General features: G+C 39.1%; 1 protein-coding gene across 1 annotated transcript; it reads right to left on the reverse strand.

The window, feature by feature from the left end:
* Nucleotides 1-461: 461 nt before the first annotated feature.
* Nucleotides 462-22,571, reverse strand: LOC122082567 (brefeldin A-inhibited guanine nucleotide-exchange protein 2-like). The gene is made up of 11 exons (XM_042650220.1): nucleotides 21,146-22,571; nucleotides 16,325-16,642; nucleotides 15,812-16,157; nucleotides 15,290-15,712; nucleotides 14,850-15,142; nucleotides 14,291-14,564; nucleotides 9,954-10,453; nucleotides 9,526-9,847; nucleotides 8,723-9,104; nucleotides 7,909-8,591; nucleotides 462-1,326 (listed from the first exon to the last, which is right to left on the reverse strand). Exons 1-11 carry the CDS (start codon nucleotides 22,315-22,317, stop codon nucleotides 709-711), a joined length of 5,331 nt encoding a protein of 1,776 aa, XP_042506154.1. The 5' UTR covers nucleotides 22,318-22,571; the 3' UTR covers nucleotides 462-708.
* Between the last annotated feature and the right edge of the window lie 395 nt (nucleotides 22,572-22,966).

Below are 22,966 nucleotides of genomic sequence, written 5' to 3' on the forward strand. Positions count from 1 at the left end.
AATTATGCGTTTGCAGAACATATGACGATTGCGATCCAATCCCAGAGGAGATCAAACAGCTCCTGAAGAATTTGATTATTCTCACAAAAATGTGAATATGCCTAGCTAGCACACATGCACACACAGTGGAAGCCAACCAAAAGCCTCTATAAGGTGCTGTCACAGTGGAAGCCATATACAGTCCATCAGTAGCATCTGCCAGGAACCTATGAAGGGTGAGCAAGAGAAACAAGGGAAGACAACAATGCTGACACAAGGATTGCAGTAAGATCTAGACTCATGACACAATATCCCTGCAACGATCCAACAAGAAGTATTAAGATGAAAGTGCTAACCCAAGTTCTTGAGTACTATACCGAAGGCAATCTCTAATCTTTTATGCTCAAACAAGAAATGTTTTGCATGCGTTTGGATCCTAAACTCATTGGCCTGAGAACACCAGTTGCATAAAACATGAAAAATACCCTCTGAAGAAAAATCTATTAACTTTGAATAAAGGAGCTGTATTCTCTATATTACAAAAAAAAAAATAGTTCAGAAGCCCTCGGACATACAAAAACATGGCTAAAATACACTACCAACCCATGCTTCCCAAATGGTAACAACATAGCAAGAGAACAAAATGAAAACTGGACTACAAAGACAACTAAAAAATATGAATGGGAAAAATATCATACACCTCCCAAATTTTTGAGTCATCTTGCCCACTCAACAAGACTGAAACAAAATCGGACCCACTGAAGAGTCGAGCATATCACTCAGTGCCACCTGTACTTCTTTTGACCCATGTTCACAACTTATCAGACTCGACAGTAAAGGAAAAAACCGAGCCAAGTTCTTCTCAAACAAGGAGTCTTCCAACTCACATATAGCCTGGAGGGCTGCCACAATGAGCGGTGCACGTGCTGCCAATTCCCTTCGTTTGCCAGAACCAAGAGGGATCGACCAGTGAGCCCTTGGCTGACCATCAGCAGACACTTTGGATGAGCTCCCAGAGTGGATTGTATCAATGTAAAACTGAAGGATCTCGCTGCAGAGATCAATAAGGGAGGCTTCCACTTCTACCTCCTCATAGCTAGGGGGTTTGTCCAGTATCAGATTCTGTAACAATGTGAGGCAAATTTGGTAGGATTCATTCTCAAGGCGCAGCAACGGAGGGTCCTGCATCTGAGTTGTGGAGCCAAGCTGCTGCAACTTCGAGCGCAGATTACCGTCGCCATTTATTTTGTGAGCATGTAATGCCACTGCATGCAATGTGTCATACAGCACTATAGTGTTCTTCGCTGAAAGTTGAGCCCTATACATGTTATATATTTCCATAATAGCCTGCACAAATTTAATGAGAGTTTTCAGATTCAATATATACTTGCCATACACATTCAAGGAAAGTGTTTGCCGGGAAAAGATAATAGAAATAAAGGCCACAAATTGCTCAGAACTCAAGAAGAAATATGAAACATAGCCCTCACTTCACAACTATATTTTCTATATTTTCCTGTGACGGATAAGGATTTTGTTTTATTCTCTGACATACATTACCACTATTAGAAAATGTTTATCTCCATTCCCATCCCCATCACCAACTTCTCTCTCTGAACCTCTCCTCACTACCAACTCTCTCTCCCAACCCCTGATTCTCTCTCTAAGCTTTCTCTCCACCCCCGATCACACCTCACCACCCTCTGATCTCCCCCTTCCCCATCCTCAAGCTCTCTCCCCCCATGATCAACCAAATCCCAATGGTAGGGCGAAAAAAATTATTAAAAAAAAAAAAAAAAAAATCCAGTGCAACAGTCGAGACCTGTCCCCACTCTTCCCAACCAGCCATAGGTACCCCATACCCAACCATCTCCCTACCCAAACCCGCGCTTTCTACCCCCTTTCCCAATCCTCACCTCAGAGCATATCTCTCCCCCTATCGCTACCCCTAGGACCAAGAATCAGATTTACAGTTAAGGGCCTAGTGTTCAAGGCATATTGTTGGGTATTTGGCAACATCACTCCGGTAAGATTCTCTCGGCACGGCTTGGTTGAGGGGCACCGGCTTTACCTATCTCTTGTGGTAAGATCTTTCTCAACTCGGTTTAGTTGAAGACCTTGGTAACCACTCGCACCTGTTGGGTGTCGTATATGCTGTTCCCCCTGTTTACCACAGTCGCTGCTGGTACCTAGCTATCTGTTTGTGCAACACACTTGGAATTTGTGATATTTATGTCTATGTATTGCCTTATCTTCTCTTTATGCCCCTTCTTCTAAATGTTGAGTTTGTTTATTTATTTAAGGCATTAAGTTTCCTTCCATTATACGTTACATCACTAAAACCCAAAAAAGTGGTAAAATAATCTTTTGTTTTGACAGGGCAATCTTGGATTTTTTTTAAACCTGATTTTGTACTCTACCTTATATAAAAAGTATTAAAAAGAAAATAATTTGATCAGACAAAAAGTGTCGAACTTATTAAAGAACAATAACATTTTTTCTAAATGTTGATTTTTGATGACATGATGTGACTTAATGTTGATTTTTGATGACTTGATGTTGATTTTTTATGATATCAGGTATATGTAGCTTATAAAATAATGTTAGGAAAGAGGGGAAATAAAAAATAACACTTGGGCACCTAGGCGGGTGCCGAAGCACCGCCTTGGGTCGCCTTGTCACCTTGACAATATGCTTTTATCTTCCTAAGAAGTATTGGGCATAACATGAATCAGTTCTCCTTTATAATTTTCAACAATTATTTTTTTTAAGAAAACAATGATTGTACCAAATGATGAATTTTAGCCTTAAAAATATAGACCCACTTATATATAAATAAAAAAGTAACAGCACCAACAAAATCAGAATGAATATGGAAACAGGGTGTGAAGTACGGAATATAGTTGTCAAGGCGTCGACGCTTTAGGTGTCCAGATAACCTAGTTGAGGTCTGGGCAACTATCGCCTTAATACAAAACACAACACTTATTAATGTCAAATATCAAGTAAATGTTTTATTACGAAATTATTCATAAATAAGCAAATACCACCCTATTTGAATCCAATAAAACTAGTTTAAGATTAAATTCCAAAAGGAAAAAAAAAAAAAAATCACCCAATCCAAGAACAAAAACTGAATTCTTTTTTGTAAGGGCGATTTTCAACTTTCAAATGCTTGGATTTTTCTCAATTTTGAAAATTTCATAAATCTTATTATGGTAAAGTATTGCATTACCCAAAAATACGGTAAAATAATCTTTTGTTTGATGTCCATAAAATTATTTTCATTCAAACGATTTTAATAGAATTCGCACACTTTAAAATAAGTTTTTATCAGAACATAACTTTGTTATTACAACTTAGATTTAAGTAATCTTAAACTTGTCTGAAAGTTGGTTTTGTGCTCTACCTAATACAAAATGTTTCATATAAGAAAAACAATATTTGACAAGTCAAACTTATTAAAGAACAAGAAGATTTCTCTAAATATTGATTTTTGATGACTTCATGTTGATTTTTGACGATTTTATGTGACTTAATGTTGATTTTTGAAGATTTTATGTGACTTAAGGTTGATTTTTTATAATATAAGGCATATATAGCATACTAAATAATGTTAGAAAAGAGGAGAAATAAAAAAAATAAGGCAACCTGTCGCCTAAGCATTTAGGCATCCCTCCAACACCTTGGGTCGCCTTGGCACCATGACAACTATTCTATGGATATGCATATCTTATAGTGGGGTTTTCTTTAATACCCCTCTCTCCATCCTAAAGAGTAGAGAACTTCTTATCATAGACTTACCAGACAAACAGAAAGTGATGCAGATCTTAAAGAATCATCAAAAGTTTCATTTTTCTTGCAACCAACAAATCTCTTAATCCAGCCGGCAGAATTTGTTCATTTTTTTTTATGGGTTTTTACCATATGCGATCTCCATTCGATCCAAAATTCAGCTCCATCTGAGTTGTGGTTTGTGAGTCATCGATGTTGAACACATGGAGTTCGTCATTCCCTTAAGTACCTTGAAGAACATCAACTGTGCCTATATGACTAATTCGTATTCTCAAGAAGCTACATAAATTTTTCTACGGATTGAAGATGGATGTGCATCATACTACAATCATCCTACATTCTTCAAAATTCAAGGACGAATTTTTTCTTAGAGAGGGAAAGTTGATGTAGATTGCAAGTTAGACCATATTGTTCATGTGAACAGTAGTTTAGCTCCATATCTCCTATTTTATTTTCATATTTAGTTTAGTTTAGTTAGTTCCTATTTTATTTCTTTCTTAGTGAGCAAGTTGGTCCTTAGTTACTAAAATCATTAGTTTCTATTTTATATTAGTTTCCTTTTATGTTATTTCATTGTGTCCAAGCAATGTAAGACTATCTAAAGCTCATCAATCATAATGAAAAGTAGATTTAAGTTTGACAAAAAAAAAAAGGTTAATACTTTTTTTCTGTGGGATGCAGTTGGGTGAGATGCCCAAAACCTATCATTCTTCCTCCTTCTCAACCCACCATTAGGTTTCTCTTTTCTTCTTTCTTATTTTTGGTTTTAGCCATTGTGTGAGAGTGTTTGAGAGTTATTACAAGATCATTTGAAGACTTGAAGCCCTGTAAGATTGCTAATCAGAGAGAGACACACACACACACACACACATCCTATCGATTTTCAGTGATAAAGCTTTCCTGAGAATAATGTTCGAGTGTGTATCTCCCAAACCAAGTCCCTAATTGCTGCAGGATTTTGAGGGTTTGTTGAGCACCTTCGGAAGACCACTTGATCCAAATTTGAGGATCATCCGACGCTTCCAACTCCAGTTCTTGAAGAATCACCAAAAGTTTCTTTTTTCTTGCAACCAGTAGATCTCTTAAATGGTTCGAAATCTCGCCGAAATTTCGGAATTTCGGTGATTTTTTTTTTACCAAAACGAAATGGCCTACAAAATGGGATGTATGCATAGTTTCGGTCCAAATTTTGATATTTCGACCAAAATTTCAGTACCGTTTCGGTATCTCGCCGAAATGGTACACTCCCCCCGTTATAAATACACCATCTCGTCGAGACACGACTCTGTCTCAGCTATCTCGGTGATTTCGGCCCAGGGAGGCTATTTTAAACTTCAAACACTACTTCTATCCTCTAATTAGCCACATCATCACACTCTTTCACTTCTATTAGACTCCTACAAGAAAATCAATACATCCAAAGCCTAAGGAAGGTAAAGTTCTTTCTCTGAAACCATTTTTTTTTTAAATAATACATAAATACTTGTTGGATGCTTGTAAATTTTTTATATGTTAAACATTTGAGGCTGATCTATGACCTCATGGAGTCGAAATTTTTTTTTGGTGCATAAATATTTTTTTTATTTTTCTGGTTTAAAAAATCATTTTCCATTAACATAAAATGTTACTTTTTATGCTAAATAATACTTTGATGGTCGTCAACTATACATATGTCAGTCACCAATGGTTGTTCTACGACTCCATCGGAGTGAAAAATTTTTCCAACCGGTAATTATTTATTTTAATTTTTGAAAAATATAAAAAAATAGACTAATTATTGAAAAATAATTTTAAAAAATAGGGGAAAATGTCTGTTTTGATTTTGAAAATAAAAGAGAAATAGTAGATTAATATTAAAGTGTTTTGGAGCGTACTATATACTTGTTATGTTATAACATCTATGATTTTTTGTATATACCTGGTATTGATTATGGTGGTGATGGAGATGGAGACGGGGGAGGTGATGAGGAGGGTGATGATGGTGACGACGGTGATGGTGATGACGATGATGATGGTCATGGGGGAGGTAATGGTGATAGATTTGAAGGAGTTCGAGAGCAATATGTGCAGGATGATCCATAGCCGGAGCCGGTGCGATTCATTGGGGAGACTCACTTTGAGTATGCCACATAAAATTCTAATCATGGTGCACGTCTATCAGGTGGAGGGAGGAGTTCAGATTACAGTAGAGGGCCTCGTCGCCGATTCAGTGAAGGGCAACGAGATTGTATGGACATCGATAGTCTATCTGCTTCTATTGGCGGAATGGGTTTGAGTGGAGGGAATAGTCATCCAGACAGTGAAAGTAGGAGTGGGCAATGGCATGTCCCATCATTTACTGGAGGGAGCACTTGGTCACAGTATGATGGATTTGGACCTTATGGTCAATTCACTGGGATGGGGCATCTAGTTCATCCATTCCTAATACCAGTACTGACTATGGCTCCCAGACTCAGTCACATGGTAGTGGCTTTGTGGGAACTTTATTCTCATACCTAGCGGTCCCAGACCCGTACACGTTGCCGAAACCATCATTTGATAGTAACTCAGTGGCGGGTTCATCTTCTTCATATTATGGTGGTGATACGTACTCTCGGATAGGTTACCTTCAGTATGTAGATGACTAAGTCTATTTGGCAGCTGTGGAGGACTACGTTCGATTATTCTCACACTATGACGTGGCATGCATTTTTGGTGCAGTCAGAGGAAAATGCACGTCGATTATTTCGTACTGAGAATGGAATCCAGTCAGGCCATTATAGTTCTTTCCAGTAGATAGTATCTCCTACATAGTCATTATGAATTTATGATTACTGTTGTACTGTTATGTAAGTTACATGCTCAATGTTTGACTTTAGTATTAGCATCGCATAGTATACTACTCTAATACTCTAAATATTAGCTAATTAATGTTGATGTATGTTTGATCATGGCTTAAATGCATTATTTATTTGTTTTACTGCCATATTACATCTTGTTCTAGGCTTCTAGCAATGAAAAAGGTATAATTTCCAAAACAGTTCGATGGTTGCTGCCAACCAAAGGTACAACTCTAAAACAACATCATATTCTAATATTTTTGCAGTTTTATATTCTTATCATATTTATTAACCTTAAATTAGCTTATCCCCCAAATTTCAGGTCAAAATACCACTGTTTGACCATTGAAACAGCCAACCGAAACCAAAAAAAATAAAAAATACAGTGTTTCGGCCGAAATCTTGCCAAAATTTCGGTATTTCGGTGGTCATGAATCCACCAAAATGCCGAAACGAAACGAAATTTCGAACCTTGCTCTCAATCCCACCAAAGCCTTGCTGGGATTGCCATTAGGAATCGATCATAATGAAAAGTAGGTTAGTGAGTAATAAAAATTTCCTATATTCAGCCCTATTTTCCAGATCTGAGTTTCGTGAATCTGAACTTGATTTGTGTGTCGGAGTTTATGATGGATCCTACTGGGACTAATTACCCCTTGGTAATTTAGTCTTACGTCAGAAAGACAGCCAGCAAGAGAGAGAGAGAGAGAACGAACTTGGTAAGACCAAGGAAAGGTCTCCTATGAATTGTATTTTATATACAACCACATTAAAGGGAAAAACTTAATGGCATCTCCTGTGAATTATATCATTCATTTATTGACTTAAATGGCAAACAAAATGTATAATATATTTTGACCATCTAGATATCTTCTACAAGAAAAAGAAGGATTTTAGTGGACATTCACTTGGGGAGAACAAACAAGCACTTATGTAGTTTTTTCAAGTTATTGCTCATGGAATGTATAAGAATTTATGTGCATGTACTTATCCCTGGTTATCATTTCCCAAAATACCATGCATGTTTCTTTTACAATTTCCAGATGATTTCTAGAGTTCTTATAACTTCTGAAAGAAATAATCACGTTAGCACATCTCTATTTCTGAACGGGGCCAAAAGACCTGAATTCTAACATTTTAAGCTTTTTTTAACCCTATGCATGCAGAAATATTCAAGAAAACACTGAACAGTGTTGGCAATTCAGTTACTTCCACTGTGTCAATTAGCAGCCAAATGGCGCACAGTTTAGAGATCATCCAGAACTGAATGTCAGAACTGAGAAATCTCGGAAATAAAACAAAGAAAATCGCATACCTGAATCAACAGAAGCTGAACAGCAGCACGACATTTAGCATCAGAAATCGCAAAATAAAGATTGCGTTGTCTCAAGCTCTCCGAATCGGCACCAGGTGTAACAGACTCAGCAGACTCACCATTACTTTGTGCCGAAGAATTTTCATGGTTTCTACTCAGAAGCCTTTCATCAATAACATGTGAAAAATCCGGAAGTGTAGCATTAGCAGCTTCTTTCAATGACAAAACCACTTCTAGCCACTTCTCTTCGGAAAACAGATCCCCGGCGTTACTCAGTAAACGAACAAATGCAGCAATGCCAATCCCAGCAAGGCTTTGGTGGGGACGTTTAATGAAACTTATCAGCAACATCAGCACTTTTCTCAAGAGTGGATTGACAGTGTTATAAAATTTAATAAAGAGATCTACAACTAGTTGGAGGGCCAGTGTGCATGTTTCATATAGCCATGCATCTTGATCTAGCTCATTTGTATCACCTTCAAGTCCTAGCGCTTGAGAGTCTCCTCCAGAAGGATCAATAGCATGCCGGACATAGTCAAATATGGGGAAAAGAACTGAGTCAAATACCCGCTCCCACAATGGCAATGAGAAAAGATGACCATGGTTGCGCAGAGTATCAAAGAGCACTTGCAGTGCACTTTGTCTAATATCGGGCCTTGGGTCAAAGCTCAGCTCTGACAATCCTGCACCAAAAATAGGATAATTACTGCTGATTATTGTATGAGTCCAGTTTACTCGTACTCAATAAAGGAGAAAATGAAGCCACTAAAAATTGCTTTCCACAAAAACACAAATGCACATACATTTCTCTTACCAGCCAACAATGGGAACCAGAAATATATATGGTCATCTTTATCAGTGAGCTCCACACCATCTTGTTTTCCATCTTTGCCTTTCTGAGGGGACAATGGAGCAATCTTCCCATATGATTCCTTGTCTTTATTCCTTGACGAGGAACCAAGATCCCCTTCTGCAAGTTTAGCCGCACAGAACCGAAGAAAAGCAATTGCATTCAAACTAATGTCTTTGTTAAACCTAGTATTTGTAAATGCAATCAAGCAGTTCACACAGTCTGTAAATGTGGTGGTTTCTGTTTCAGTTATGTATGGGAAGTAGTCTCGCACAATCTTCTCAATTATCTCAAACGCCAAAAGTACAATGTTCTTGTGGTCATCATAAGCTGCAGTTGTGAAAACCTGGAAAAACAAATAAAAAGAACAAGAACAAGTAAGCACAATGTATACACATTACTATCAATGCAATGACAATACAACAGACCCAAATTCGGTAAATAATATTAAATGAGAAGACTTGAATAAATTAAAGAATATAATTATGCTAAAGAATAGAAATATATAAGGACCAGAATAGTGTTGAAAAGTTTGTAGCTGGAGGTAGTGACAATACTCGAAAAATTATGATTGGGGTAGGAAATATGGCCAACAACAAAGGTATTGAATTTACGTAGTATATGGAAAACACTTGGGATAAGATTTAATCGAGTTGAATTAAGGAGAATACCAACCACCACCAACCCCCCCCCCCAAAAAAAAAATACATTGGTTTCCATGCCATATAAAAACAGAAAAAAGAACATGATCAGGTGGAAATCAATACCATGAACATGCTTTTCCATCCCGACTTGACATTATTGACACGAGATAAAACCATTTGAGAGACACATCTGATAATCAATTCTCTTATTTCAACAGCACTACTCTTGCGCATAACAATGACAAATGGCTTCATAAACTCATTTTGAAAGTTATAATTAGCCAGCTCTTCTCGATCTAAGAATTTCATTGCTAACTGACGTAAGGAGTCCATTGCAAAAATTGCAATCGACAGGTTTTCAGAGCAGCCAATAGTTACAAAGAAATCCGAAAGCACATGCCAGATGCCTGACCACACAAGCCTGATACGATTCATGTTATAATGCCTGTAGGAAAGAAACAACACAGGAAGAGTACAATTATTTGATAACAAAAGACAGACCAATAAAACTCAATCAACAATAACAGATGTAGATCAGGGATGATTCTTACGCAATCTCAACAATCTTTGTAAGGCTGAAAACCCTTGGATCAGATGAAGATCGCAATTCTTCAATAGAAACCTTGCAAAGGGCTTTAACAAAGTCAATTATTGCCTCACTATTCAATTTCTGACTACCTGTGAATATGCGATTCATTTCAGAGCTTCCAACTTGCTCCAACATGTTTAGGTTGGACACTAAATTGGTCATCTGTTCGGATGTAACTACTCCAGAAGCACGGCCACCAACGCCAGCACTATCATATGAACCCCTTCTGGCAGCTCCAGATTGAACTTGCGCAGTTCCCTTTTTCTTCAGAACAGGAAGGATGGTTGATATGGCTTGTCTTGATTTTTCTCCCTCATTCTGAGGAGTTGCAAAAAATGTAGCATCTGGAGGAATACCCTCCCCCAAGAGATGTAAATGCTCAAACCGTGAAACACATGTCAAAATATGCTCCCAAGCTTCTTGCAAGTAATTCCCATCTTCGTCTGCAATGATAAGGATTGCCTGTAGAATGCAAATAAAATGCCAAATCACAACATCAAATCAGTACTTACTGCTGCATAAGCAAATGACCATCTTCTGGAAGTTCAGTTAGACAAATGAAGTCTTCATAAAGTGGTAAATTTAAAAACAACAGCTGCAGCACTTGATATCTACTAGATAAGAATATGAGCTATTTTATTTATTTGGTTCGTGACTTACCTTATTGTTCTAATCATTGTTTTTCCATTTCCTAACACCTGATTGCTCCCTGCAAATAACAATTCTCATCTTCAATCACCTTTTTCAAGTTATAGTTGATGTATGTACCACAGGGGTATTCAAGTCAGACCCCCTGAGGAAGTTAGTTATAGCTTTATTTCTTATTTCTGTGTTATTTGTAGTAGTTGTAGTTGATGTTAAGTTGTCCTTCTAGACTTCTACTACCGCAAGGACTGAAGAGTCTTCTAGTCCTTGCTGGCTTGTACTTTGCCTTATATATATATATATATACACACACACGAAGGAGAGGGACTACTGCTAGTTAAGACCGCTTTCTCTAACCTGTGGCAGTCTATGCTCTCTCTTCGTCCTGTCTTCTTCTTCCTCTCTCTTGTTCTCTGTTATTAGTACCGGTTATATTATTCCAGTATTGTCACTTGGTATCAGAATTTAGATAATCATTGCTAGCAACCTTTTCCATCGTTGTTTTGAGACATCCTATTTCGATTTCTCTATTGTAGTGTGCAGCCACCCTTTGCCGCAACTACCTACTATGAAGATCTAGTTTGTGTCAATAAAAAATAGTACCCTTTTTTTTTTGTTATGCTATTTACCTGAAGAACGCTACTGGCTTTGGATTCCCATGGAGTTGATTATCAACATAAATTCTTTGGCATCAATACAAGGGCTGGCGGCACCCTGTTTCTAGCTTTTATGTTGGACAGATTTAATATCTGAATTAATTCTACATCAACCCATCGGATCCTCATGAATGTTTAGGGTTTTGTTGACCCAATGAATAAAACACTCCATCTTTATTTGGGGTTGGGGCTCACCAGTGCATCTGTTATCATCTAATCAGGCTTCTCTTCATGACATGTGGTGGCGTGTAGAGCCTTGTTTCTGACCGATGGCAATCATGCAATTTCCAACAAGTTTTGCGAGTGTGACAGGGCCAACCACAATAGTCACACTTTCCAGGTTCTCGTGCACTAGGTGTAGCTTTAGATGAGTCCACACTAGCAGGTGCAGACACCAGTGCAGAGCAAGAAGGAACCAGAGTAGGCATCACGACTGAACAACGACGCCATCTTGAAGGAGATTGTAGGCCTGAAGCCAAGAACAGAACTTATCCCAACAGAAAATCTGAATGCGGATCTAGTTATATTCCGAATTCAGACCAGTAAGGAAGTCACAGACTTGTGCCATTTCCCGCTTTTTCTGGAAAGCTCTGGCATCAGTGGTACAAGCCATCGGGACGGGATGATAAAAGTCCAATTGTTGTCAGAGAGCATTAAAGGTGGCATAATAGGCAGCCAGTCTGAGACATCTAGCGAACCTGGCAACGGAGCTCATAAATATGCAAATAATTACTTGTCTGTTGCACAACATCCCAAAGTTCCTTGGCAGAATTCATCAAGACAAAACTCGAGCAGATAGCAAGCTCCATAGAGTTGAGGAGAAAAGACATGACAAGTGCATCATGGGCCAACCAAGTGTTTTTGGCAGTGCTCTCAGTCGGCAAAGGAGTGTCACCAGTCAGGTAGCCAGAAATATGATTACCCCAAATGGTCAGCAGGCATGCCCTTGACCACGCAAGATAATTAGACCCATTCAATTTGCTGGACCCAACTAGAGAGTAAGGTTATGGCCATGAGTCCCAACACAACTCACCTCACTACCCCCAGACCTTACTATGGCAGTGCTTGAGACATTTTCAGCCATATAGTTGGAAAGATAAACAAAATAATGGGTACTGAGAAACAAAGGAAGATGTAGGGAAGGTCTACCGTATCATAAGAGCACACCATAGTTATCACAGCGCCAAGGTGAACAAATTCGTTGGAGGGCTGCCTAAGCGCTTAGGCAACAAGTCGCCCGCCTTAAGGCAAACAAGGCGACCAAGTGTTATTTTTAATTTTCCCTCTTTTCTAACATTATGTAGTATGCTACATATACCTTGTATCAAAAAAAATCAACATCAAATCTTTGTTCTATAATTAAGTCATAAAAATTAACATTTAAAGAAATGCTCTTGTTCTATAATAAGTTTGACTAGTCAAATGATTTTATTTTTACATAAGACATTTTGTATTAATTATAACACAAAACCAGCTTTCCAACAAGTCAAAGATTATTTAATCTAAGTTGTAATGACCAATTTATGTTCTAATCAAACTTATTTTAAAGTGAGTGAATGTTGTTAAAATTGCCCGAATGAAAATAATTTTATGGACATCAAAACAAAATATTACTTTACCGGACTTTGGTTTTTAGCAATGTTTTACCATGATAAGATTTATAAAATTTTCTGAATTGAGAAAAAAAACAGCATTTGAAAGTTGAAAATCGCCCCTATACCAAAAATCTAGTTTTGTTCTTGGGCTGGGGGGTTGACTTTTTATCCTTTTGGAATTTGATTTTTAAACTATTTTTATTGGACTAAAAAATATTGGATATTTGGTTATTTATGAATAATATATTAAGTTAATAAAATAACAAATATAAAAACATTTACTTAAATGGCGATGCCTTAACAACTATAGAGCACACACAAACAAGCAAGTGAGCAACGGTGCAAGGGAGACGGTAGAGGTGCAAATGCCACGCGGAATAAATGGGGTTGAGGTCCTTGGGGCTAGGCAAGCATAGACAACGGTTAAGCGTAAGGGCCAAAGGCTTGTGGCAGGCGGCAAGGCCTAATGAGAGTTGACAGAGGCCAGGTGTGCAAGGGCCTAGCGAATGGCATAGGGGCCAAGCAACATGTGGTACAAGGCAGCAGGGCCTAGCGGCATGAGGTGTAGGGGCCTAGCGTGAGGCCAGAAGAGGCCACTGAGGGTAGAAGTGCCTTATGGCAGGAGGCGCAAGGGTGTTGTGGGCGATAATAGGAGCTGCTGGCAGCGGCCAGTCTGAAGGGCCGCAGGCGTTTAGGGCTGCTAGTGGCTGAAACAAGCTGCAATGGGGGCTGCTTGGATGGCGATCAAGTGGGCTGTGGAACATGTGGTGGTGGTGGTTAATGGTGAGTAGGATCAGTTTGTGTTGCGTGGAGCAACATACATCAAAGCATGTTTAGTCCACCATGCTTAATTGGTGAGGCTGGAGCCTCGAGAACTCGTGGTGTTGACCCTACTGGCGACAGAAAAATATAACACTCCTCTAGGATTTTTGGCTTTGATACCCAGTTAAATTATGGGAGAACAATTTGGCTTGACAGCTATGACAGAGGCCAGCTTTATTTATAATGTGAGAAGGGATTATAATTATGGGATCCTAGGTAAGGATGAGTCACAATCCTTATCCTACATCTACACACAATCTACTAGATACATTGTACCTAAACACTTTTAGCAACAACAGAAACGGAAGCAAGCAAATAATACCATGCAAGGCCTATAAAATTTTCTACTAATACTATTCATTGCCAAACCTTGCCAGGACGGTAAGGTGGATCAAGCTCCGAGCTCCCTGAAAATCCTTAGTCAGTCAATTAGAGTCTATAGTCCTATTGCCTACCAGAAGCAACTGCTTTACACAGTAGAATTATCTACCAGCAAGGCAGATCAAGTGGAAACCAGTTCTTTGTGGAAAATAAAACCACATTCACAATGAGTCAAAAGCAACATAAAATTAAACACCAACCTTGATGGCATCAATGTTTTTCTGCTTGATATCAGCAGCTGAGTGGAGAGAAGTGAACTTTGCAAGTGAAGTAAGAAAGGCATCCCTGTGGGTCTTCATTGACATCACTGCAGTAACATGGATTGCATAACGGAAGCCTTCAAGACACTGTGCAAGTACTATTTCATCATCACTTTGGTCCAGTGGAACACTGAAAGCAGCCAGCATAGGAGCCCAGCAGACCTCAATCATGAATCTCAAGATTACTACATCTGTTGCAGCATAATAAACAGACCTGCAAATTGGTAAAAGGGTATCCATATCACAAAGACAGTCCTAACAAGTTTCATGTTTTCTTCCTAAGATAAACCCATATATTCAACTTGGCTCTAAACAGGCAGAGAATATATTCACAAATACAGAAATAAAGGACTTGGTTGCAAAAAAATATATGAGAGGCCCATTAAGGTATCTAGAAATTAACTTATATCTTTAGAAGATTGTAAATTACAAAGCTATCTCAGGACCTCGTATACAGCATTTGTTCACCTAGATCATTGGAGAATGTTGTCAAACTTACTCAGATTTACGAGCTTTTTCCTTAAATTGCTCTTGCATGTGCCTCATGAGATCATCACTGGTGTCCATATGTTCTTCTCCTCGCTTACGGATAACAATATTCAAAATACTATCCAAGCCTAAAAGTTTGTTTGAATTCATAGCCTGCTTCTGTTGAGGAGCCAAATCATCTACTTCTTTCATTTTAATCTCATTCCTTGAAATACGTTCAAACAAGGATCTCAAGTACTCTTCAGGTAGATCTTTTCCATCATCTATGCCACGATTGTTCCTTATGAAATCATCAGCTGACATCTGCATTACCGGGTCATATAAAATTTTCAATGTTGCAGTCCCAAGGTGATGGCAAAGAATTTCCTAACAAGAGGAAAGAGAGAGAGAGAGAGAGAGAGATTATGTTGCAAGCATCCGATTCATTCCCCTGAAATTTAGAGAACCCACCTTGTTCTTGACCATTGGGTTATGAGCGTCAGTGTTGAGCATTATAACAGAGTATGCAAGGACATACGCAGTATCTGCACTAATGAAAGCTTTTGGATTACATTTGCAATAACGCTCAGCAAACTTTTCCATGATGCGATCAATTTTCTGCGCTTCACCTGGCAACCTAAAGCCTTGCAGAAAGGACCTGATTGCCTCATCAAATTCCATCCCTTGAAAGTCAAATGAATCCACATAAGAGTGCATTACTTTTAGTGGTAAGTCTTCCCTCTCCCCTAGATAATCACCAATCAAAGTCTTGTTCAAGCCAGAAGCATTTTTCAGGAAAGCTGCAATCTCCTCTGGTGAGTCGCCTACCTTCTTTGCCTTGATAAGGAACTCAATACCCTTTCTAGGTTTTCGATTAAAAAGGGAAATACCTTCCTGCCATGAAATTTTATATTAGATCCCACAGAGTGCAGCAATGATACCAAATGGCGTGGAAATTGTAATGTGATGATTAAAACATCATAAATTATCTACCTGAAGTTCAAGCTTGTAAGCCCGGCGCTGTTCAATAGAGGACACATCTGAAACTTCACTAGAGGTTTCAGAATGAGAATCTGATGCTTCAGCAGCCTCATCCCCATTCCCATTTTCCATAGGAAGGGCTCCGGTTTCAGGATTCTTTTCAGCTGCTCCTAATTTCCCAGGAGAATGAGGATCTGGAATGCGCAACTGTTTGTTCATCCAATCTCCCATTGATCTCAAAACTGCCACCAAGCACTTCATAGCTTCAAGTTTCATGGTGGCATCCTGTGCTGGCAGTAAGGTAGAGACAGCACCAGGAGTGACACCTTGAGCAGTTTTTAGGAGTCCATTGACCATCCTGTCAGGACCAAAAAATAAGAAGGAAAAGAATGAAACAAAAACAATAAGGACCTTGGGGGATTATATAATGATATGGTTGTCAGCTCTGCCGCCAAAAGAGAAAACGTTTAACTGTCAAATCTTGTATGTTTTGAACAACAAAGGGCCGGAACATAAGGAGCTTACCTCTCAAATATGTTAGACGAGTTGACATCACAGTCATAATTAATGAAAATATCTACCAAAATCTGTGAATCAACACATAATTTCTCTAGAAACCGAAGCACTATCATCTTCTGCTGGAAATTAGGCTGAGCAACATTTTCCAAAACTCTGAGAACAATCATAGGAAAGAACACACCAATCTCTGCCTTCAATCCAGCTCTAAATCTTGATACCAGACTAATAAAAATGGAGCATGAAAGCTGGAAAACAATCATAAGTGTGGAACCACTGTTTTTCAACAATGACAGACACAAATATTGCTTAATAGCACCCAAGAACCTGTGCAATATCAAGTAAAGTAGGCAACTTATCAGAATATAAGTCACAACAAAGAAAACTACAGAAGAAAATAGAAGATAAGTACAAACTTGCTAAGTTGACAAGATGTTGCGGAAAGCAAAAACAAGCACAGAAAATAAAACCTTAGCATAAAAACTCCGGCTGGACTTCAAACAACTGGGAGAAAGGAATATTTGACCCAAATCTCAGGTTGAACAGCACAGCCGTGGTGGAGTTCTCGTTGTATAGGCTGTTGGTCTTCCGCTAGTTACTGGTTGTCTAGAGCTTGAAGTCAAGAGGTATTTTAACCATTCAATTGTTGTATTTCCTAAAAGACCCCTTCCCTCTAATATTAGTCTTGGTGTAATCATTTTCTTACATTATTGCCAAGTTTACCCTCTTTGTGCACTTGAGATAACTTACAGAATTGTCACTACTATTGTTATTTGACGTGTTTATCATCTGGTTGGGCCCATAGCGACCCATAATCAGGGTTATTGAACCCGGGTTTGCATCAGTCGGTTCCTTCGATATTTTTGTGCAAAGTGCCCTCCCTCAAGACTCAAACCCAAGCATTTGCCTTGGCAGCCCAAACCTTTTACCATTGCTCTAAGCAATGGCCCCTAATCCAAAATAAACAATGCAACAGCCAAAAATCAATTCCAGCCTAGTAGCATGATACAAAATAACTTACTAATTCAGTAAAAGAAATAAAATCTTAATTAATGAAAGGTGACAGCACTAAGGCACAAGTATTTGCTTGATCACTTATTCATGGATGATGATTCTTTCTCCTTTCAATTTAATCAATTTACAGACGAAAAATATAATGTGACATGTCGAAAAGTAAAGAAAACAAAAAAAGAGAGAAAATCATGTAAACAAACACAAATAACAATAAAAGAAGACACAAAAAGCAGATGGTTAGCCAGTTAACTAACTGTTCCACCAAAAAAATTCCAGAATATATTCAATTAACTCCACCATATGTAAATATATTGATGCACTTGGTCTATCAAGTGAAAGGTGAAAAAAATTAAAAAAATATGTGGATTGTGGACAAAGATTACTGTTATGACAGTGAGGCAGATCCAATCAATCAAATTTATACGAATTTCGCATTAAGCTTATAGTTCATTTTTCAATGCCAACCCCATGAGGCCATGATCCTACTTGCATTGAAGGTTTGGGGTTAAAACACAAGTATATGATACCTGAATGTGCAAGGCCATTCAGTATCAGGTATTGCATGGATATGGCTCAACCATATCCAATATTTTTTAAATTAAAAGTTAAAATTAAAGAATCATTTGATGCCATGAGAAAGAGTATCCCATTAATATTTCTGCATTGTCACACTCGCCTATACAATTTCAGAACTCCTTATATCATAGTTGTCAAGGCGTCACGCCTAGGCGACGCCAAGCCTTATAGCACCTTGGTCGCACTAAATGGGCACCTTGGACACCTTGGTTGCCTTGTTGGTATCAACTTGCATCTAGACCCCTACCAACGCCTTGGGTCGCCTAGACACTATAACAACTATGCCTTCCATTTTAATATGTTTCTTGGCTACTTTACTCAGTAAATTCCCATACTTATACATGTGAAGTTTGCAAATGGATTTTTTAAGTAGGAATACATATAATTCTTACCCTTTATGGAGATGACATCATATAGCTTCTTGGGAAGTACACACTAAACACTATAGTTAGGCTTTTTCTTTGTACTTCCAAACCTTAAGGCCCCTTTTTGTTTAGCAGGAAGAGTGAGGTGGGAAAGATGAGGGATTGGGTCCCACATGTTGGAGGTGTGATACAGGAGCACCACAAGCAAAGAAGACCAACGACCAGCCCCCTGACTGACTGGTCCAACATGGCCTGATAGGTCCCTTCAATTCCAGCCTAGCCAGCCCCTTCACCTCCCAATTCGTGGGCTATGGATGTTTGACTCTTTATCTCCCCAAGGCTCCTTATGTGATAAATGAGTTGTTGGACTCTTCAACTTTTCAAGACCTCTTTATTTGTGTCTTTTTATTTCCTAGAAGTTATTGTCTTTGGAAGCCTTTCCTCCTCCATGTCTTGGGAATTCCAAAAGGCTAATTAATGTTTTAAATGTTCATGTATACAGCCTTTGGAATTCTCCCCCTTGTTTACTAGGATGTAATTGATTGAGGCTCAGCCTCCTTCATCTATAAATTGAAATTAGGGGATATTACCTAGATCCACTGAGAAGATAATTTATTACAAAATATTTTAGATTCACTAGCGTTAGCTATTGTTCATGGGGCCCAAGAAAAAATAAAACCAAACTCCCTAAAATAATCCCAACCTTACTTACCGTGCATAACTGCTGAGGTGGAATCACATTAGTATTGCGTCATGGAAACCAACATGATGCACCTAGCAACTCTGAAACGAAATAACAGTTTGGAAAAGAAGTGGAATGACCAGAGATATTCCCTCCCTTCTAAGATTCATCTGACTAGAGACTTTCCTCATCTTTTCTTAGGTGTTGAGCAATTGTTGATCGATACAGGTGTGTTCCAATGCATATGGTAATCATTTCTATACATGGTTTTAGATGTCACTTTTCAACTATGGTTTCATGGGAACAGTTTCATGAGCCTCGTTTCAACTTTGATTTTGTCTTTTGTGTAGCTCTGACTTGGCTTTGTGAATCCATTTGAGGTGTTTGTTTTGTGAAGATATGATTGTCCAATAATTTAGAAACAAATAAGTCATTGATTTATTGTACTCATAATGCAATATTATGTATCAATAGCACTTAGGCGATTGGATGAGATGAAAGACAACAAACTTTACTTGCAACAATCAATCTGCGTAGGTGCCTCTTCAACATCGTTGTTTCCAAGACGCAATACTAATGTGATTCCACCTCAGCAGTTATGCACAGTAAGGCTAGGGTTATTTTAGAGAGTTTACTTTTATTTTTTCTTGGGCCCCATGAACCATAACTAATTTTGGAGATTAAGTAAATATTTTTAAACTTGAAACTAGTGGATGTAAAATAAATTTTAGACCTACTTATCTTGTAATAAATTATCTTATCTAGTGGATCTAGGTAATTTCCCCTTGAAATTATGGGTGAGCTCTCAATTATCTAAGAAAATTCAGAAATATGACTTCTCCTTTATGAGAGTTTTCCCTTGTATGATACAAGAAGATTTGTGAGACTCATATGGGATCAAGGTGGGAGTCCTTCGATCGTGACCTCGATGGGACTCCGATGGTTGGCAACCAGTGGGACTCTGGGCTGCACCTATCCAGCTATCCATCTACTATCTAAGCCACCATCTTACTCCCATACTATCAGCAAGCCTTCAACAACCTGACCCTTCACCATCATTACCAACACAATCAACAGCCTAAAACCTCATTAGCCTACCCTACTTGGTCCTAAACAACCTGATCTTGATCTAGTTGCCCTCCATCATATTTTTAAACTCAAATGAACGACTACAAGATGGTGTATCTTCACTTCCTCGGCTGGATATAGTCAGAGGTCCAGTGCTTGGAACAAAAGCCATGCATTTTGTAGAGGAATCTATAACTTTGCGTGATAGATGACTAACAGAGAGTAGTTCAGTACTCTGTCTGGGGTGAACACTGTCATTCTCAGGCTTACATTCTGCACACAGCTATTCTTCTCTCAGGACATCATTCAACATTGGTCGCATGCAATAAATATGCTCAGCTCCATGACTCACTTACTACACAAAACAAGCAGTTCTTTCTAGAGAGAGAAAGCGACACTTGTACATAGACCATTACCCTCCGCTGAAGAAAACAACCAGAGGTTGGGGAGGAGGAGCCTGGATTGAAGATCCGAACAAACAAAATAAACTGTCTTGAGGTTCTCCTTGATGTTGATCAGAATAGCCTCATATATTGATCTTAGGGTCGAGATTCATGGGAGTTCTCACTCGTCTGAGGGAGGATCTTCCCCTCAGAAGAGATACACAATAGTGGGAGTGGATAAGGTTAAACATAAGCAACAAAATAAGTTCAAAACTGCAAGGTGTCTTCTTTGATTGGATTAGGCACAGATGCACCAAGGAAGGAGCACAAATACACAATTTTTAGAACATATGCGCAACTTCACAATCTAATGGGGGGAATACCAATATTTAAAAGCTTTATGAGGTAGATGAACATGCCCATTAAGTCAGGAATTCTATACCCCACTAATCTGCTCTATACTGAAAATGAGTGCAAGGTTGCGGGTGTGGCTGGCTGCATGGCCCCAAGCGGTCACGGGCATGGTCTAGGCAGCGGATAAGAGGAGAATACTGAAACTGGAAACAACAATTGACATTGTATCCAAAACATAACATTTGTAAAATGAGTTTATACCCAACTACCAACACACAGACTATCTATCAAACAAAATGCGCAAGAAAATCTGGGAAAAAAATATACCAGACTGGATAGATTTATAAAAAAAAATGACAATAAGAAAGTAAATTGAGGAGTGACATACCTGTCGCTGGTCCTAAAAATAGCTCCAGCATTCTCAAGCAGAATCTTCAGCAGCTCCAAAGCCACAATCTTCCCACGCATCAACTGTGGATCATTCAAGGCCTCCTTTGGAGGCGTTTTCATTGAGAGCTTACAAAGTGCTCTGAAAACCAAAAATGCATCCCTCCTTAGCTTATTCCCAATCTGAACTTCCAAATCATCATCTCTCTCAGTCTCTCCATCTGCTAATTCCCCCTTCCTCCCTTCCAGAGCAGTCTTGTACATACTAATCTCCCAATACTTGGCATCCAGCATGTCTTTATCCGTCGAATCCAGTAAATCAGCTGGATTCGTGGTTTCAACTGTAGTAGTCTCAAATGCATCATCATGCCCACCCATGGCAGCCTTCCCCGTCGGAGTCGAATTCAAGACCACATCAATGTCTTGCATGATCTTCGTAATGAACCCCTGCACGAACTGTGTCATACTTCCATCTGTGTCAGACTTCTCCACAGGCTCCATCAGCTCTGCAACCACAATTGGCTGAATAGGAACAGTCGAGGAATCAGCCTCCATTCTCCGAAACACAATCACCAGCATCTGTATCAGAGAAGCCTTGGCAGTCGTCTGGTTAACGACATTCTTGCTCCCCAAGTAGATATCATAGCAAGTCCTAACGATCTGCAACAAGCAATCCCCATGGATCCGCAATGAGATCGAAGTAACAGCTGAAAGCAGAGCTTTCAGTACCAGAAGCTCAACCGCATCATCCCCCAACTCGTGGCACTTACAAACAGCTTCCATCAAACGAGCGAGAAGCTTAGCCTCAGGACCACCAGAAGGGTCCGCTTCACCACGAATAAAGCCATGAGCAATCAGTTTCTGGATGCAATCAAGAGCCGGTTCAGCAACCTTAAGAAATCCAGATCCAGAAGCGGCAATCAAAGGACTAAGAATCAATTCAGACTCCGCCAGAGAGAATTCAACAGAACCTCCATCTTGTAACGGACCGGGAACTGAACTCTCTTCGTCGGGAGAAGTTGGAGACTTATCAGGCGAAGCTAATCTATCAATCACAGATCTGCATTCGTGAACGAGCTTGGAGTGTTTTCTCCACGAACCGTTCTTGATGATCTTCTCGAGAGCCGGTGTTATTACCTGACTCAAACGGGAATCGGCTTCCGAAGAAGCCATTCCCCACCTACCCTAGCAGGGGTTTCAGATCCAACGATGAACAATTAGGGTTACTCAGTTTCAGAATAGGAAGTGAGCTCCCTGGTTCATCAATGGCGAGAGTTTGACCAGCAATTTAGCAGAGACACATTGATTGATAGCCCAATTTCTCTTCCCTGGCGGCCTGTCCTCTTCGGATAAAGGCGAAGAAGGGAGATGGCGGGGGGTTTCAGATACCGTGTTTTAAACAAAATCTCGACATTTCTGTAATTCGATACTCTCAAGTGTAGGAGAAACGAAGTCCAGGCTTTCTATTCACTTAAATGACTTAAATACCCTTTTACGCCTTTATACTTTTAGGTTATTAAAATTGGAATGAGTGTGAAATGGTAATCAAGTGAGGGCATTTTGGGAATCAAGCAAAGGTTTTTTCTTTGTTTTTCTTCTTTACTATTTTTCCGTTAAAGCTTGAAGAACGGAGCCGTTGACTGTCATGTCCCAGGCACATTAACTGGTGAATTTTTCATTTGTTGGGCCCGTTGAGCTAGGGCCCATCAGCCTGGAGCCATGGACCGGCCTCCTAATTTTCTATTAAATGAAAGGCTTATGTGGACAACCTACTTATCCAGATTTTCTTTGCTAGTCTCCCTCAAATTTGGTTGGTTATCTC

Source organism: Macadamia integrifolia, chromosome 6 (genome assembly GCF_013358625.1).
Source record: "Macadamia integrifolia cultivar HAES 741 chromosome 6, SCU_Mint_v3, whole genome shotgun sequence".
NCBI classification, from domain to species: Eukaryota; Viridiplantae; Streptophyta; class Magnoliopsida; order Proteales; family Proteaceae; genus Macadamia; species Macadamia integrifolia.

Excerpts from the sequence above, each read along its gene's own strand:
- LOC122082567 (XM_042650220.1), bottom strand. The coding sequence starts at position 22,317 with ATGGCTTCTTCGGAAGCCGATTCCCGTTTGAGTCAGGTAATAACACCG. Across the intron at positions 16,643-21,145 it reads ATTTTTAGGACCAGCGACAG|GTTCTTGGGTGCTATTAAGC; the intron begins GTATGTCACTCC and ends GATATTGCACAG. Across the intron at positions 8,592-8,722 it reads CTGGTTCCCATTGTTGGCTG|GATTGTCAGAGCTGAGCTTT; the intron begins GTAAGAGAAATG and ends TTTTTGGTGCAG.